This window comes from Typopeltis vanoorti, unplaced genomic scaffold (genome assembly GCF_054136105.1).
Source record: "Typopeltis vanoorti isolate ZY-2024b unplaced genomic scaffold, IOZ_Tvanoo_1.0 HiC_scaffold_24, whole genome shotgun sequence".
Lineage (NCBI taxonomy): Eukaryota > Metazoa > Arthropoda > Arachnida > Uropygi > Thelyphonidae > Typopeltis > Typopeltis vanoorti.
Genome location: NW_028328064.1, coordinates 4,745,557 through 4,763,091, shown reverse-complemented (window position 1 = coordinate 4,763,091; position 17,535 = coordinate 4,745,557). Strand labels below are relative to the sequence as shown.

At 36.0% G+C, this 17,535-nt stretch overlaps 1 protein-coding gene across 2 annotated transcripts in view; it reads right to left on the bottom strand.

The window, feature by feature from the left end:
- The window catches only part of LOC150092192 (disintegrin and metalloproteinase domain-containing protein 11-like), a 1,236,934-nt gene that overhangs the window by 815,317 nt on the left and 404,082 nt on the right, over positions 1-17,535 (bottom strand). For both annotated transcript variants that reach the window (XM_090415260.1, XM_090415259.1), the window contains exons 14-15: positions 12,050-12,143; positions 3,295-3,346 (exon numbers count right to left, since the gene is read on the bottom strand). In XM_090415260.1, the coding sequence (XP_090271386.1) occupies positions 3,295-3,346; positions 12,050-12,143 (146 nt within the window). The remainder of the gene's footprint in view (positions 1-3,294; positions 3,347-12,049; positions 12,144-17,535) is intronic.

The following is a 17,535-nucleotide window of genomic DNA, read 5'->3' as shown; positions in this document are numbered from 1 at the left end:
GCATGGCTTCCGTTTGGACAGGCTGCAAGCTTCCTGCTTTTTGCTCGTTCAAAATCTGTTTTGGAAGTATTGATAGTTTTCTTGCATTTGTTTCGGGCTTCAGTGTAGGCATTGAATGAGGATGGGGTTCTTGATTTGAGCCAGTTGTGGTATGCCTGATTTTTCATTTGTACTGCCTTGGCACATTTTTTGGAGAACCAGGGTTTAGTTAGAGGACGGCAGGTCTGAGTAGTGTAGGGAATATATGCTTTCATGCCAGCGAGGATCACTTTGGTGATGTGTTCGGTGCATATGTCTGGACTGGAAGACCGGAAACAATATTCTAACCATGGGAATGAAGCATAGTAGTCTCAGAGACCGTCCCATTTGGCACTATTGCCAAACTACTCTTGTGTGGGAGTAACTGTGTAGGTGTTGTTGCATGGGGGAGGAGATAAGCACTAAGTTGTGGTCAGAATTACCCAGGGGACTTTCTTTCACTGCATATTTGGAGGAGTCATTACTAAGGAAGAGATCTAGGGTATTTGGGGAGTGGTTTGGGTTATCTGGTATTCTGGTCGGTTTTTGAACAATTTGTGTGAGGTCATTAGTGACTGCAAATATTTCAGCATCTCTGCCTGCAGGATCTGTATGACTGGAAGAGGAAAGCCAATTGGTGTTATGGACATTGAAATCACCAAGGAGGATGATTTCACTGTTTGGGGAGTGGGACTGGAGAAAATCAACTCCCCCCTCCTCAATCGGAATTAGCATTTGTAATCTGTCTTGATGAATTTCAAATACAACCAAACAAACACTTATTTCATGTAATTGAACATTTGGGCAAATGTTAGGACAATTGTTTTTAGCTAGTACTGTGTTTGAGCAGTACAACAAAAAATGCTTTGCTTGAGTCTATGCAGCATAATTTCTGTGGGAGGAGACATGTTTCATTAGGTAGTGCAGTTTTTATCCCAACTGTCTCTAACTGCATTATTTGTTGAGAAATATATTGCAAATGTATCTGTACCTTATTCACTGATATGATAAAACTACTTGTTTTTCTTGGATCTGCAGTATAGTGCCTGTTAGTGTTTCATATTTCGCACACAAATCCCTGTCCATCTATTCATAAGTTTTTTTTTTTTTTTAATTATGCCTATCATAAATGCAAATATGAAAGTCTAGAGTGTACAGGATCATGTATTCTTCACTCCACCCCCAGATAACATAATTGCACACATAATATCAGACGTAAATTATTCATAATCCATTTTACAGTACTGAAAGTATTTTTAATCATACCTATTCTTTCTCTTCCTGATATTTGTTATTCTTTACAACTTTCAGTAAATCAAGTATAGTAACTAAAAATCAAAATGTTGTAATAGATTTCACGGTATGATATGAACACAGATGGATAAGAAAATAACTATTTATTAACTTAAAAGCTAATATTTCATTGGTATTATAACCAGCATCTTCAGAGCACACAACACAAAGTTTGTTACAAAAGTAAGACAACCACAATCCAGTGTAACAGTGAGGCTAGTATAAGTAATTGTAGCGTACAACACAAGACTAAAGTCCTAATATGGTGCCATCTAGGTTAAAAAAAATGCATGCTGCAATTACTTATACTAGCCCCACTGTTACACCGGATTGTGGTTGTCTGCATTTGTAACAAACTTTGTGTTGTGTGCTCTGAAGATGCTGGATATAATACCAGTGAAATATTAGCTTTTAAGTTAATAAATAGTTATTTTCTTATCCATCTGTGTTCATATCATACCGTGAAATCTATTACAACATGTCTGACGAACACATAAGCCTATCCACGGTATGTAGCATGCAACAAAATAAGAAAAAAGAAGAATAGGAAGCCCTTGTAACATTAGACTCTCAGCTAATTAGTTTCCTTAAGCATGACTTATGTATAGAAGAACAGAAGGAAGTGCTGTTTTACTTGAAATTACTGTGGATCCATTTGTTAAACTATTTGGAAGAACCTATAGTGTAATTCAACTAATTCTGTTTCCTGAATTTGTGCTCATGCAAAGATAACTTACTCCACAACCCTTAGTGTTTCAGCATATCTGTTTACATATGTGCAACTAAGTGACTGACTATAACTTTGTGCAATATAGTTATTCATTAAATTGTTGAATGTTAACAGCTGAGTCTTTTCTGAATATAAAGTCACATCTTAATGCCAAATAACAGGAGTAGATCTCCTTATAAATAAATCAAGACACAGACTTTGTGTTCCTAAACAATTATTGGGGGAAGAAGAGCAAAATCCAAAAAGGTCGTATCAAGTGTTAATGATTAACTGTTTAAATTAAACGATTTGACACCTTGTTTATAACAAAATCTTCTGATGAAATGATCAAATCCAAGTCTTTTGGTTTTCATATGCCCTCTATTACATACTGCCTATGGATGAACCCAAAAGAACACAAACATGCGCACGCACACGGGTTCGTTATCACAGTTGCTTCCAAAAAATGTTGCAGAGGACAATCATCTCCTTCTGATCACTGTTACTGTTAATAAAAGCTTGTTCCATCATTTCATTCTTGAAAAGTAAAGAACATATACTACCATCATGTGAATTCTTCAAAGAACATGAACAGTATTCTCTCCATTAGCCAGTAACGTCATGAGGTCTCAAGGAACACATGGTGGCTGATTTTCTGCCAAATGGGAAAACCACAGTGCTACTCATGAAGTTCAGATACTTGAGAAGCTGTGCCATACAATTCTGTGAAATCCACCCAAATGAAGAGAAGCATGATCCAGCAATACAGCAATGGCTTCATATTGCACAGGACATCAGAGATTACTGATAAGGATAGATGAGAATTGCTTCCCACACTGCCTATAGTCGTGACTTGGTTCTCTTAGATTACTGCTAACTAGGATCTTGAAAATGTAGCACTTGGGCTGTTTACAAGAACGTAGGCAGTCCAAGATGCCACATGCAGCTGGTTGCATGGTACTAGCAAGAGGCTTCTATTGCAGCAGAAATTATAAGCTTTTGCAATGATGGCAGAAATAAGGTTAAGAAGATTTTTTTTTTGAAAACTCATTACTGACTGCAAATATTTCATTCATATTTACATTCACTGTAAAATCATATTTACCCATTATTTATGGTACAACCCACACAGATGCTAAAAATTAGAGAGGTAGCTATTCCAATGAGAATGACTCATTACTGTCATGAGCAACGTGCATAAAACTAATGAATGCAGAAAACATGAAGATAATTTATATAATTAAAATAAACAAAATACTTAATCACATACTTACAGTATATTTTGAGACATGATGCACCCCCACCAATCAGTACACTTGCATTCAGCTTCAGAGTAAAACAGAATTCCAGATGTTTTAAAAACAGCAACAAAACTAATATCACTTTCTTAAAAATTATAGTATACTTAATTTATGGGATGAATATACAGGTAGATAAACGATTAATGCATAGTCATTCACATTACTTAAGTACTAAGTTCACAGCAATATGCACTCTGAAAATTCTTTTATTTGCATAACTGGGTTCAAAATGTAGCTTATTATATATTTGCAATAGTTTCAAATAAATAATTGAAATTTGAATAATTACAAATGCAATTCTTAATGATAATATAATAATGTTATATATATATACAGGGTGTTCGGGATAAATTTGACATATTTATAATTAATTATATTTTTCCGTAAGTTACATGTATTAACACACACTTCTCTTCATTTAAAAGTTTGGACCCTTCTTCATTCATATACAAGATGTCAGAAAGGATGGATAGCGGGAACCCACCTGAATCATGGAAGAGAATAACTTGTATCATGATGATTCGTGCCCGCCATCAAAATAAGGATATTACGACTGCTGCCCAATGCTCCCTGAATACAGTAAAAACAATCAGGCATGAACTAGAGACTTGCAATGGTGACTACGAGGATGTAGCAAGAAGAAAGATCCCTAGCAGACGATCTGATTGCGTTCGTACAGCAGAATTCCTCGCAAATCTGCAGGAACAGGTGTTGAAGAATTCGGGCTTTGTTCGTGGAGTTGCTAACTGTAGTCAAGCCCTGGATAACAAGGGTAGCCAATGGTAGGCCGTATGTATGGCAGCAGGATTCGGCCCCTTGCCACACCTCTGGGAAAAGTCAAATATGGTTGTCTGAAAATTTCTACGACTTCACCAGTCCAAATGTTTGGCCTCCAAACTCCCCAGACCTTAACCCCATGGATTATTTTGTATGGGGCGCAGTTGAAAAAGACACCAATCGCACTTCCAGTAATACAAAAGCCCAGTTAATGGATAAAATTAAAACAGTTTTTGCGGCCCTTCTCAGGGAGACTGTAGCATCAGCTTGTTCGAGGTTCCGAAGCAGAATTGAAGCTGTGATCGATGCTAATGGTGGTTATTTTGAGTAAATCTTGTTGATAGTATTGTAATTAACTCTGCCTGTAATGTTTTTTTGTCAATTCATTAAATTTAATAGATACAAAGAAGATTTTCTTTTTCCTTACGAAACTGTCAAATTTATCCCGAACACCCTGTATATATATATATATATATATATATATATATATATATATATATATATACATATATATATATATATATATATATATATATATACATATATATATATATATACAGGTAACCCTCGTATAACGCAGTACTTATACAACGCGGTCTACAAATTGTAGTAACCCTTTATCTTTTCGTATATTTTTCAGTCCGTGACTTAAAAATCAAATTTTATCTTCATTAAATTTGCGTCTGCCCATATCGTGCATGTAGTTATAAGCACCAAATTTATATTAGGGGAAATACCCTTTAGTACGCATGTACGTCAATTGGTTACCGTATAAAGGGTCTGTTGTTAAAAATTGTCTTCGTTTTCTGCCAGGAAAGTGCATTAAAAATCATTAGCTGTGTGTTAATTTCAAGCTGAGCACTTTCTTTTCTGGTGGGTTACATACATAATTAATATGTAATGCTTTTTTAGAATAATTTTTATTTTTATAGTAATGCCACTTAGAGGGCTTTTGCGATATGGTTGAAAATGAAACTAGCAAATTAATTGATGGGGAAACAGATTTAAATGAGAAGGAACTGGTACAATTAAAAGATGGCGTTGAACCAAATGGCGAGGAAAGTTCTGCCGAAGATTCTGATTGTGATGAATCCGTTAAAGAATTCAGTTTAAAGAAATTAAAGGGATTGGACTTGGCAAGAATGTTAGGAAGTTATTTTATGGATAATGATCCCTCAATGGAGTGCTCCGGAAAATTCACGAGAAAACTGGATATTTGTTTAGCTCCATATTATGAACATAATAAAAAAATTGCAGCATAGTGTTAATGACTTCTTCATAACTAAACCAGCCAAAGTGTGCAATGAGAAATATACAAATGATGCCCAAGAGATTTCAAGTAATGACGACATCCGGCCACTCGTAAATAAAGAACATCTATGAAATGTTCGTTTTGAAGACAGTGATGACGATTAAAATATGCACTTTATTTTATTTTGCCTAAAACATTTATGCATTATGTGCAATGAAGTTTACTATTATTATTATTATTATTACGGGTATCTCCATGGAGTCAGTAAACTCATCGCGGGAGACCCAAACTAGCAAAACAATATCTGTCATATCTCTTCTTGAATTCATTTACAGATGAAGAGCTCACAACAAAGTCAGGCAATGAATTCCACTCATTCACCACCCTCCAGGCAAAAAACCTTGTTCTGACACCTTTGTTAACCACACTCTTCTTTAATTTCCAGAGATGACCTCTTGTTCTTCCATCACTATCACACAGCTGAAACATTTCCCCTGCATCAATCCTATAAAAACCTTTTAGTAATTTGAATGTTTCTATCATATCCCCTCTTCTTCGCCTATCAACCAATCTCTGCAATCCACAAGCTCTCAATCTATCAATGTAGGGAGCATTTTTTATATCACTCACCAACTTGGTCACTCTTCTCTGAACCCTCTCCACAGCCTCCTCATCTCCAAGGAATCCAGGTGACCAGACCTGAGCACAGTAATCCAAATGTGGAAGTATCAATGCTTTATAAAGGGGAATAATAACCTCTTTATCTCTGGATGTCAGTGTGTTCCTCAACAACCAAGTAATCCTATGTGCAATCTTGGACACCTTAGCAATGTGTCCTCTGAACTTCATCTCCTTATCTACCAATACCCCTAAGTCCCTAGCCTCATCAATCTCTTGGAGTACCTTTCCATCTATGTAGTACACAGCTGGTAATCTTTTAATCCCAAAATGCAAGACTTTACACTTTTCCACATTGAACTGACATCCATTTTCTTTTGCCCATTTTACCAGCTTATTTAAATCCTCCTGCAAACTTTCAACATCAGCTTGATTTTTTTATTGCACTACACAACTTTGCATCATCAGCAAACAACTGAATATCTCCCTTTAAGCTGTTTCCTATATCATTTATATACAAATTAAACAACATTGGCCCAAGCACAGAGCCATTACGTACAATTTGTAATTGTTACAAGTTTATACTATGGATTTGTTTCATGGTTTATATGTTTTCTTAACTTATATGAATTATCTGAATTAAATAAAAATATTTTTTTGTTGGGTATGTCATTGTTGTTTATATAATTTAAAAAAAAAAAAAACGATTTCGGAACATAATCCTATTTTTTCTATGTGATCTGAATCTTACATAACGCGATTTTTATAACGCGCATTTCTATGGAACCTAACATCCGCATTATATGAGGGTTACCTGTAAGTAATATATTATACTCGCACACATACACGTGTATGTGTACAGAAAATGACATATTATCTGGCTACTCAACAGCAACGTGAATGGTTAAATCATAATACAATCCAGTTATATCTGCAACTGGTCACACTGATGATGAACTAACTGTCTGCTTGTCATTTGTTGCAGTGCTTATTGATTTATAGTATGAACATACCATTACGCTGAAATTATCTGATAAATAATTGGAGATTTACTGATTACACACACACACACATGCGCACGTGTGTATAAACATTTTTTGACATATTGCCAATTAATGCGAATGAAACTGCAACAGAATTATTATCATTCAGAACTGTTGTACAATTCTAAGACATATTGTGGTATGATAGACAACCGAGTCTCTCATACCACTCGTTAAACTCATGAACTGTTTTCATCCTTTCAGGGAATGCATTCCTTGCTCTTACTGCTCCCCATGCATAAAGCTACTTTTCAGTCTCTTACTATTTCCTTTTGCACATTTCAGGGATGGCCTTTTGCCCTTGTTTCTTCCTCATTCTACTGTATGAAAAATCTCCCCAGTATCAACCTGTAAACACCTCTCAATAATTATCTAAATCAAATCACTTCTTTACCCTCTATCCAACCCACAGTCTATTCTCATAACTAAACTTCTGTAGTCCCAATAATTTTTGTTATCCCTGTCTATTCCTTCTTTAAAGTTACTTTGTCCCTTTAATTCTTGGTTACCAGATCTGAGCACAATAATCCACATCTGGTCTGATTAGGGCATTGTACAATAGAAACTACCAGCCTTTTATCTGGTCAATGAACTCCTCGGTATTGCAGCAATCCGGTAGTTTGTGTTCATGACCTTTGCAATATATCCCTTGAACTTCCAATGTCTATCTACCATCATCCTAAGATCATTGTTCATTCCACTTCTTTCAGTGTAGCTTCACTAAGAGATTATGCGATCTCACATTTGTGATTCCAAATTTCAAAATCTTACATTTTAACTATATCAAACTATAATCTCCATTTATCTCTCCACAAAGAACTACAGCATCAGCAATATTACTAATAATTCCAACAATAATTAACTATTATTGTTTATTTAATTTGTATTACTAGTATCATCATCATCATATCAGAATATTCAGTGAATACAAAATACAAAGAAAAAAGATTCAGGAAATAAGTTATGAAAGGAAACTGTGAGATTGAGGGTGAGAAAGGGTTTCTTTGCATGGAGAGTGATCGAACCATGGAATGCATTGCCTGATATGCAGGTTAATCAGGAAGTCTCCTGATGTATTACCATCAGGTTCAGTTCCCCTCTGCATCCCAAGTCATTCTTATACTCTTCTCACACCATCCCATTGTGACACTCTTCCTCGCCTTCCCTTTTCCTTATCTGTTTTGCATACTAATTTTCTAACTGTCAAATCCTTCTTCCTTCTACTCTTATCTTTTTTTCAAGCACTTTTTCAGTCTCATCTATCTCCTTCTCTTCCATGAGAGCTTTTCTTCATTTTTATCTCTTTCATTACTTTCCCATTCAGTAACAGCCTCTCTAGTCAACTCCTACCAAACGCATTAAAATGTAATCCATCTTTCCTATACAGTTCCTGAGAAATATGCACTCAGTATTAAGAAATCCTACTAAAAGGTAAATAACAACTGCCTCTATGGTGGATCTGAGAGAGACTTTTTTGGAATTTGACATGATTGGTCACAAGGATGTTGGCTCCTTTTTAGGAAGTCCATTCTCTATTCTTTCCTTACAAATGAGAATGACATACAAAAGTATATAAAAACATTGAGCTTCATATAAGTCTCATTTATCTCTCTACTACCTCATCTACCTCTTGCAAACTAGCTTATACCTTAATGTTGGAGAGTTTAATGCAGTATTGAAAGAACTAAGAAACAATTAAGAATTATTTTTAATGCTTCCAATATTTCGTTTCAGTCACTGAGACATCTGCAGGGAGTACAACTAACACTCAAGTAAACAAGTGGATATGACTCAAGTCCTATCTAGGTGGTGCACCCTCTATGGACATTGGGGAGGCCTAAGATGTAAAGTAGGTCTGCTGATGATTAATGTTTCCCAAATTGTGGGAAGTTTGTTTGCACCTATATTTTAAATTCGATAGATTTCCAAATGTCACTACAAATTCCAAAAAATCAGACTTTTTAAAATTTACTGTGATTGAGCTTGGTGGTTTTCTTCCAAAATATCCTGTGAATAGTATTCAAGACATGGTCTGTGAGGCCAGATTGATAGTCACGAGTGCAGATGTAAATTTTGTGTTCATCTAAGTGGATGATGGCTAATCTACTGGTCTATCTGAAGTTTGCCTACTTAACTATTAAAAATAGTTTTTAATCCTTTCTTAGTGCTGTCAATACTCCATTAAACCACCAACATGACATCCTCCAAGCACTTTAGCATTAACACATGAATAGCTTATGACTTTTCAAGAAGACTTTAATGTCATCAATATTCTGGAAGAATCCATGACAATCCCATCGTAGGGACTGTATAAATTATTTGTGTTTGGTATATATATCCTAGCTTCTGATTTGGTGAGGGCTTGCTTTTACCAAACTTGGACATTTGCTTTTCAGGGAAGTATAGATGGCTAGAGAACATATCTTTTTTCACAGGATAAATATACAAGATGTTGAATTGAAGTCTGTCCAGGATGCTTAGTATTTGTATTATTTTGGATCCCACTGTTAATATAGAAGGTATCCATTTTATTCCATTTTAGTGGCTTTTCTTGGCACAGTGCTCTATGAATTTTTGATTAATAGGTTTCCCAATAATGGGTTCATTTTAAGTGCATTTTCTGGAGTGAGACCATATGAATTGATTTTTGGATGAAAAACAAACTAGATCATAGCATTCACATATTATGTTAAAGCAAGACAGTCATATGAGTTTGTGTCCTTGTAGATACTTTCTTTACTGTTACCTTCTCAGTGAAAGAAGGTTTGACTTGTACATTTTCTCTTTCTAATATAGAATGTTTTGTTCTCTTTTGTTCTTTAGAATTCTTTCCCCTCTTTCCATCTTTGACATATTCAGATGCACTTAGGTTTAGGAAACACAATAACCATCTAAACTTTCCAGACACTTTAGTCACAAGCACATCCAGTGAATTCTTCCACACTTTACAGGAAACCTGCATGCACAGATAGGTACATCCACCACATCTCTCAAACAATATGGCATTTTAAATACTTCAGTCAATAATGCAAAAATCATCTATTCTGATGATATGCCTTCACTTACTGAGCTCATTCAATATGCTTCTTAGCCACTGGCAAAACTCCTACTAGATAAATAGAATATTAACAATGCTTTTACATGCCTATCATCCCTATCTTGCCTCTAATCTTGGCTAGAAAGTCCATAACTATATAAATCAAGTGGATATAAAATCCAGCATTTATTTCAAAGCCAAATGTAGAAACTATGAAAGTTTCATACGAAATTTAACCAGAGAGCTTATGGGAATACACTTGCCAACATTTACGAGTCATCAAGCACGGACCATATAGAACTGCGGGTGAGTGTATTCCCGTAAGCTCTCTGGTCAAATTTAGTACAAAACTTTCATAGTTTCTACATTCGGCTTTGAAATAATGATGGATTTAATATCCACTTGATTTATATAATTTTTCATTGCTGAACTGAAGCCTTCTGGCTCTTTATTTTAGTAAAGTCCATAACTGTATCATATGCCTAAGGAATATCAGGAAATATGGCAAAAGCCTTAAAGACATATGTCAACATCACCACCTTCAGGTGCCAATAGAAAACTAGCCTTTCTTAGAACTTTTGAGGAATTTACAATGTTTCCTGCAGTTGAAGATATAACCATCTGAACTTTACAGACACTTTAGTCACAAACACATCCAGTATACTCTTTCACACTTTACAGGAAACCTGCATGCACAGATAGGTACATCCACCACATCTCTCAAACAACATGGCATTTTAAATACTTCAGTCAATAATGCAAAAATCATCTATTCTGATGATTCTGATCATTTACTGATCTCATTCAATATACTTCTTAGCTGTGATTTTATTATTACAGTCATACTAGCATGCACAATAGCTAACATTAGAATTACACAGAACACATACAGTTCACCACTACAGCCACTCAGGTCTTGCTGATCATGTCAATGGATACCTGTCACAAAATTCATTAAGGAAAAGCCACATATGTCATAGAAGAAAACAAATTTGGTTTTTTCATGAATCAGCCTCTTTACTGAAGAATTATCCTATTGTCAACAACTCTGGGCGATAAAACTACCATATACTTGGAAAATGCTTATCCTCACCCTTCACTTATATCCACTAGGTGAATACTTTGCCTCTCCTATCTTGCTGTAGCCTTTTTTATGCATGTTCTGCTAGCATATTTTTCTGTGTATAAGACATCCCCATGCATAATGACGAACCCTACGTTTTCAAACCCAAAATTAAGAAATCAATATTTAAACATAAAAGGACATGTTTGATATTTTTTTAAATATTCAAAGTATATTGTTAACGTATATTGTTAATGACGTCAATCGACAGAGTTAACAAATGTGTCCCCTAAACTTCAACTCCCTATCCACCAACACTCCCAAATCTCTGGCTTTGTCAATTTCCTGGAGTATAGTTCCACCAATGTGGTATACTGCTGCTAATCTTTTCACCCCAAAATGCATAATCTTACACTTTGCTACATTATATACATAATATATATTATATTATGTATATCATCATATGATTCAGAAAACTGCCCCAACCCCCAGCCTAACCTAACCTTTTCCCATTACTCCTCTCTGACACAGTCGTCTCAATACCTTTTCTCTTCCCTTTTCTTCTAAATCTCTTTTTTTCCAGTTAATATATAACTGTATAACCCATCTGTTCAGTCTTTATCAAGGGTAGCATCATGAACCATCTTCCAACACAAGATAGTAAATGTATACCCTCCTTCTTTTTCTATCCTCCTTTTCTAACTAGTTTCATTTTGGTGTTTGGACTTATTGCTTCGATATGTATTAGCTACTGCTAATCTGCAAATATATTAAACCCTCAAACATTTTGACACAATCTTCTAACACCCATCCTAAATTTTGATTATTTGTATATCAAATATACACTGACCACAAACTTTTAAAACTCTATAATTATTTTATAACAACTCTGTTAATGCTCAGATTTATATAACAAACTAAAAATATTTTCAACTTACCCCCATCATACTGGTCATGGCTCATACCAATATTATGCCCTAACATGTGAGCCGCAGTACTTGCCACAAGATGAGGTTCATAAATGTTTGTATCCTGGGAAAGGAAGTAAAAAAAAATAAATAAATAAAATTATTAATATTATTACATATTTGCTATCCTTGTGGAGTCCCAACTCATCATGTGAGGCTATTCCACTCCTGTTAATTCCATCTTTTTTACTCTAAATGCATTTTTTGTGCTATTAATTAATAGTGTTTTCAGACTGATTCACCTGCACTATAGTTGTAGGAAAAGGGGAGGGCCAGAGGTTACCAGGAGAGGGAATCCTATTTTTGCTGCAAACAAGCCTAGAATCAAAACTAAATCTTTTCTGAACAATGGATGTATACTAGGATGGTCTGAAAAGTTCTCAGCCTAACAATGAAAAAAAGGTACCTGGTGCCATTTTTTTAACTGCTTGTACATCAATGATATAAAAAATTATTTTACAGCAAATATTTAGTTGTTTGCTGATGATTCAAAACTGGAAAATGCAATAGTAAATGAAAGTGATGGAGAAATTCAAGTGATAGGGGATGCAATTTGGGACGAGATCACAATTTGTTTACTATATTGATGGAACTAAACTGCAGGAAACTGATGATGCCAGGGAGCTGGGAGTAATTATGGACAGTGGGAAGTTTCTAGGACATATTGAGAAGGTCAGCAAAATAGCACATCAGATTATGTAATTGTCAATGAACACACTGACAAGCATACAGATTATTGTTCTCTCAGTATTAAAGCCTTATATAAGGCTTTAATAAGGCCACATCTGAACTACTGTGCACAAATCTGAACACCAAGATTCCATAGGGAAGAAGAAGTGGCAGAGAGGATTCAGAGTTGAGTGATAAAGATTGTGGCAGGTGTATGGAATGCTCCCTATAAGAAAAGTTCTGAAAGGTCTAAAAAATTCTCGGCCTAACAATGAAAAAACGAATTTATGATTTCAAAATTATTTTTATTTTCCAACATAATCTCCCATAAGACTAATAAATTTATTCAAGCGATGCTCCAGTGCCATTATCCTATCCCTGTAATGGTTCTCAGTATGATCTCCAAAATACCCCTATACAGCTGCAATCATCTCTTGATTCGAAGAAAAACGCTGACCAGTGAGGAAGATTTTTAGTTTTCGGAAGAGATAGAAGTCAGAGGGAGCCAAATCTGGGGAATAGGGTAGATGTTCCAACAATTCATAGCGCAGATCCCTTAATTTTCACATTGCCAAAACACCCTTGTAGGCAGGATGTTTTGGCAATGGGAAATGAATATACACGAGGGTGGTCTGAAATGTTTTCGGCTTTGACCATAGATGGGAACACAATTGGACGATTTTTTTTTCTAAGTTGGTCATCTATCATAAGCATCTGTGTGAAAGTGCAAGTCATTCTATCAAGTAGTTTGTTTTATGCAGCTTTCTAAATTAAAAGTGTTGTCTGTAAAATGGATAAAATTGAGTATCGTGCAGTTATAAAATTCTTTGTAAAAGAAGATTTAACGGCAAAATAAATTCATTCAAGGTTCATAAAAGTTTATAGACACTCTTCTCCTTCATTTTCGACAATTAAGAAATGAGCTGCCAAGTTTAAATGTGGCCACACAAGCCTTGAAGATGATCCACGTGAAGGATGTTCAAAAAGTGTAACAACACTAGAAATCATTGATCAAGTGCACAATATATTATTGGATGATTGGCGAGTCAAAGTGCATGAAATTGCTGAGACTATAGGCATTTCAAAATAACGTCTAGATATATTTTGAATGAAGAATTGCAGATGAAAAAGCTTTGCACAAGATGAGTGCCACGCTTGCTCACAGCAGATCAAAAATGCACTTGCATGAAAATCTCTGAACAGTGCTTAAAGCATTTTAACACGAATGAAACTGATTTTGTGCGTCGATTTATTACTATGGATGAAACTTGGATTCACCATTACACACCAGCATCCAAAGAGCAGTCAAAACAGTAGACAGAAGCCAGTTGTTCAGCACCAAAGAAGACAAAGTCATGACATCAGTCTTTTGGAGTGCTAAAGTCATTTTGTTTATTAATTATCTTGAAAATGTCAAACAATAACCATGGAACATTATTCCAATCTTTTAACCAGACTATACGAAAAAATTCGTGAGAAAAGACCCAGTTTGCAGAAGATAAAAATCATCTTTCATCAGGACAATGCACTTGCCCACAAGGGTGTTTTGGCAATGGGAAATTTAAGGGATCTGCACTATGAATTGTTGGAACATCCATCCTATTCCCCAGATTTGGCTCCTCCCTCTGACTTCTATCTCTTCCCAAAACTAAAACTCTTCCTCGCTGGTCAGCGTTTTTCTTCGAATCAAGAGGTGATTGCAGCTGTACAGGGGTATTTTGGAGATCATACTGAGAACCACTACAGGGATAGGATAATGGCGCTGGAGCATCGCTGGAATAAATGTATTAGTCTTAAAGGAGATTATGTTGGAAAATAAAAATAATTTTGAAATTATAAATTCGTTTTTTCATCATTAGATCGAGAATTTTTCAGACCTTTCAGAACATTTCTTATAGGATGGCATTCCATACACCTGTCACAATCTTTATCACTCAACTCTGAATCCTCTCCACCACTTCTTCATCTCCATGGAATCTTGGTGTTCAGATTTGTGCACAGTAGTTCAGAAGTGGCTTTATTAAAGCCTTATATAGGAGAACAATAATCTCTCAATTATGCTTATCAGTGTGTTCATTGACAATTACATAATCTGATGTGCTGTTTTGCTGACCTTTTCAATATGTTCTTGAAACTTCCCCCTGTCCATAATCACTCCCAACTCCCTGGGCTCATCAGTTTCTTGCAGTTTAGTTCCATCAATATAATACACAAATTGTGATCTCCTCCCAAAGTGCATCCCCTATCACTTGAATTTTCTCCATCACGTTCATTTACTATTGCTCTTCCCAGTTTTGAATCATCGACAACTAAATATTTGCTGTAAAATAATTTTCTATATCATTGATGACACAACTAGTCACCTGCATTTTCCTGCAGTCGAATCCTCCATAAACCACTCTTCAATATCTGTCCATTAGCCATCCTCAAATCCACATCTTCAGATAGATATCCATCTCCATTTATTCCAATTTATGCAACAGAGTTCTATGTCAAATCCTGTCAAATGAATTTGCAAAGTCCAATAGTTTCCCTTAACAAACTCCACTCTCACTATATTATAAAAAAAGTATGCACACTAAGACGAGCTATCCTTTGGAAAACCATGTTGCCCCTTATAAGGTATCATATTCCTATCCACTCAGGCCTGAATTCTGCCTTTCACCAATTTCTCCAACACCTTAATCACCACTCCTAGGATTCTGATTGGCTATAACTTGATACTTCTCTCTTGGAGCCTCCTTTATGCATTGGAAATATTTTGTCCTCTTTCCATTCCAATGGCACTTTTCCAGTACATAGACTTTAAATAAACAGCTTGGTCAGAGGAACTGATAATTTGCTTGCACATTCTTGTAATACACAAGCCAATATGCCATCTAATCCCATAGCTGTGTTAGCATTGAGATTCTACAATATTCTAAGGACCTCCATTTCTTCAAACTCTAACTCCCATCAGTCAATGTCATATCTAGCATTACAACTTCACACCTAGTTGGTACAAACCTGCAAAATACTCACTCAGTAATTCAACTATTTGGTTTGCTTCTGTTATTTCCCCACCACGAGCACTTTTTAAAGTTGTTTTTCCATAATCATTCCTCCTTTTACTTGCCACATGGCAAAAGAACACTTTTTAGGATTTCTTTGGCCTATTCAGCTAGCTTTCGCTCATAATTTTGTCTTCCTTACCACTGGTGTGGGCTGTTCATGGGCATGGTGATCACCTTTTTTCTTTATAATCCCTCCACAATCTTTTCTTTATCTGTAAATTCTGCTTAATGATGCTATTCATCCATCTAACTTCTACCTAATTTAACCATCTCATCACCTTCCATCCACCATCAACATCTCCCTTCTCCAAATTCTTATGTCAGGGCACTGCTGAAAGCTGATGCCTCAGCTTTTCATAATCAGCTGCTTTCTAATTGCACATATATCCCTTCTTAACAGAAAATTTTGCATGTGTAGCAATCTTCCAGGTCAAGACTACATGATGACTTCCTCCAAGTTGAAGGAGCATAGCTAGGTTAGTTACTGTTAAGTAACTAATCTCTGATGAAAAGACCAGATCCAGCACTCTCAAACCTAGTGCCCCCTCCATTGCCTGCTCTCTCAGGGTCTCATGCAATTATCTCTCAGAAGCTGCATAAATTTCATTCCCTTCCCTCCCTGTGACCATACCTCCTCTCAAATTATGCCCCACATATAGACTCACCGATAAGTTACTAAGTGGTGTGCCTCAGGGGTCTGTTTTAGGGCCATTACTGTTTAACTTGTATATTAATGATATTGGTGAAGATTTGGATGGAGATATTCAGTTGTTTGCAGACGATGCAAAGTTGGGATGAACTATGATGAGTAGAGAAGAGGTTGTGTCTTACAAGAAGACTTCAATAAATTGAGTGATTGCGCACGGGAATGGGGATGCGAATTCAATGTAGCAAAATGTGAGGTTTTAAAATTTGGAAAACAAAAATGGGATGCAGAATTTATGCTTGGTGAGGATATATTGTCAGAGGTGGAGGAAATAAGAGATCTGGGAGTGATAGTGGATAAGCTCTGAAATTTAGGGGACACATTGCCAAAATTGTGAAGACAACACAAAGGCTTCTGAGAATGATGTGGAGAACACTGACTTGCAGAAGAGAGAGATTCTTGTTCCATTGTGTAAGGCTTTGATTAGGCAACACATGGACTATTGCCCAGATTTGGTCACCTGGTTTTCAGAAGGATGAAGATATGTTGGAGAGGGTCCAGAGGCGACTGACTAAGGTAGTTTCTAACCTCTGGAATGGTGAGTATGAGGAAAGATTGAGAAGATGCAATTTGCAGAGTCTGGTGGACAAGAGGAAGAGGGGGAGATATGATAGAGACTGACAAGTTATTAAGGGGTTGTTATAGGATCGATGCTGGAGAGGTTCTACTGAAAATAGTGGGAGATCAGGGGAGAACCAGAGGTCATCCCTGGAAGCTGTATAAGGAGGGTGTGAGTAGGGGCGTGAGAAGCAGATTTTTTTCATGCAGAGTTGTGAATGATTGGAATGCCATGCCTGAGTGTGTGGTGTCTGCAGAGAATTTGAGTGTACGGTATGATGAGCTGTGTGTTTGATAAAAGAACCTCCTAGATGAGTCTTTGACTTCATGGGGTCTTGGGTAATAATAATTGGTCAAATTGCACTCACCATGCTAATTTGTTCATGCATGTCATATACATTCTCCCTCATACAACTTATATTATAGCAGCAACCAATTATATATTTCATCCTATTGGCCTCTATCTGTCC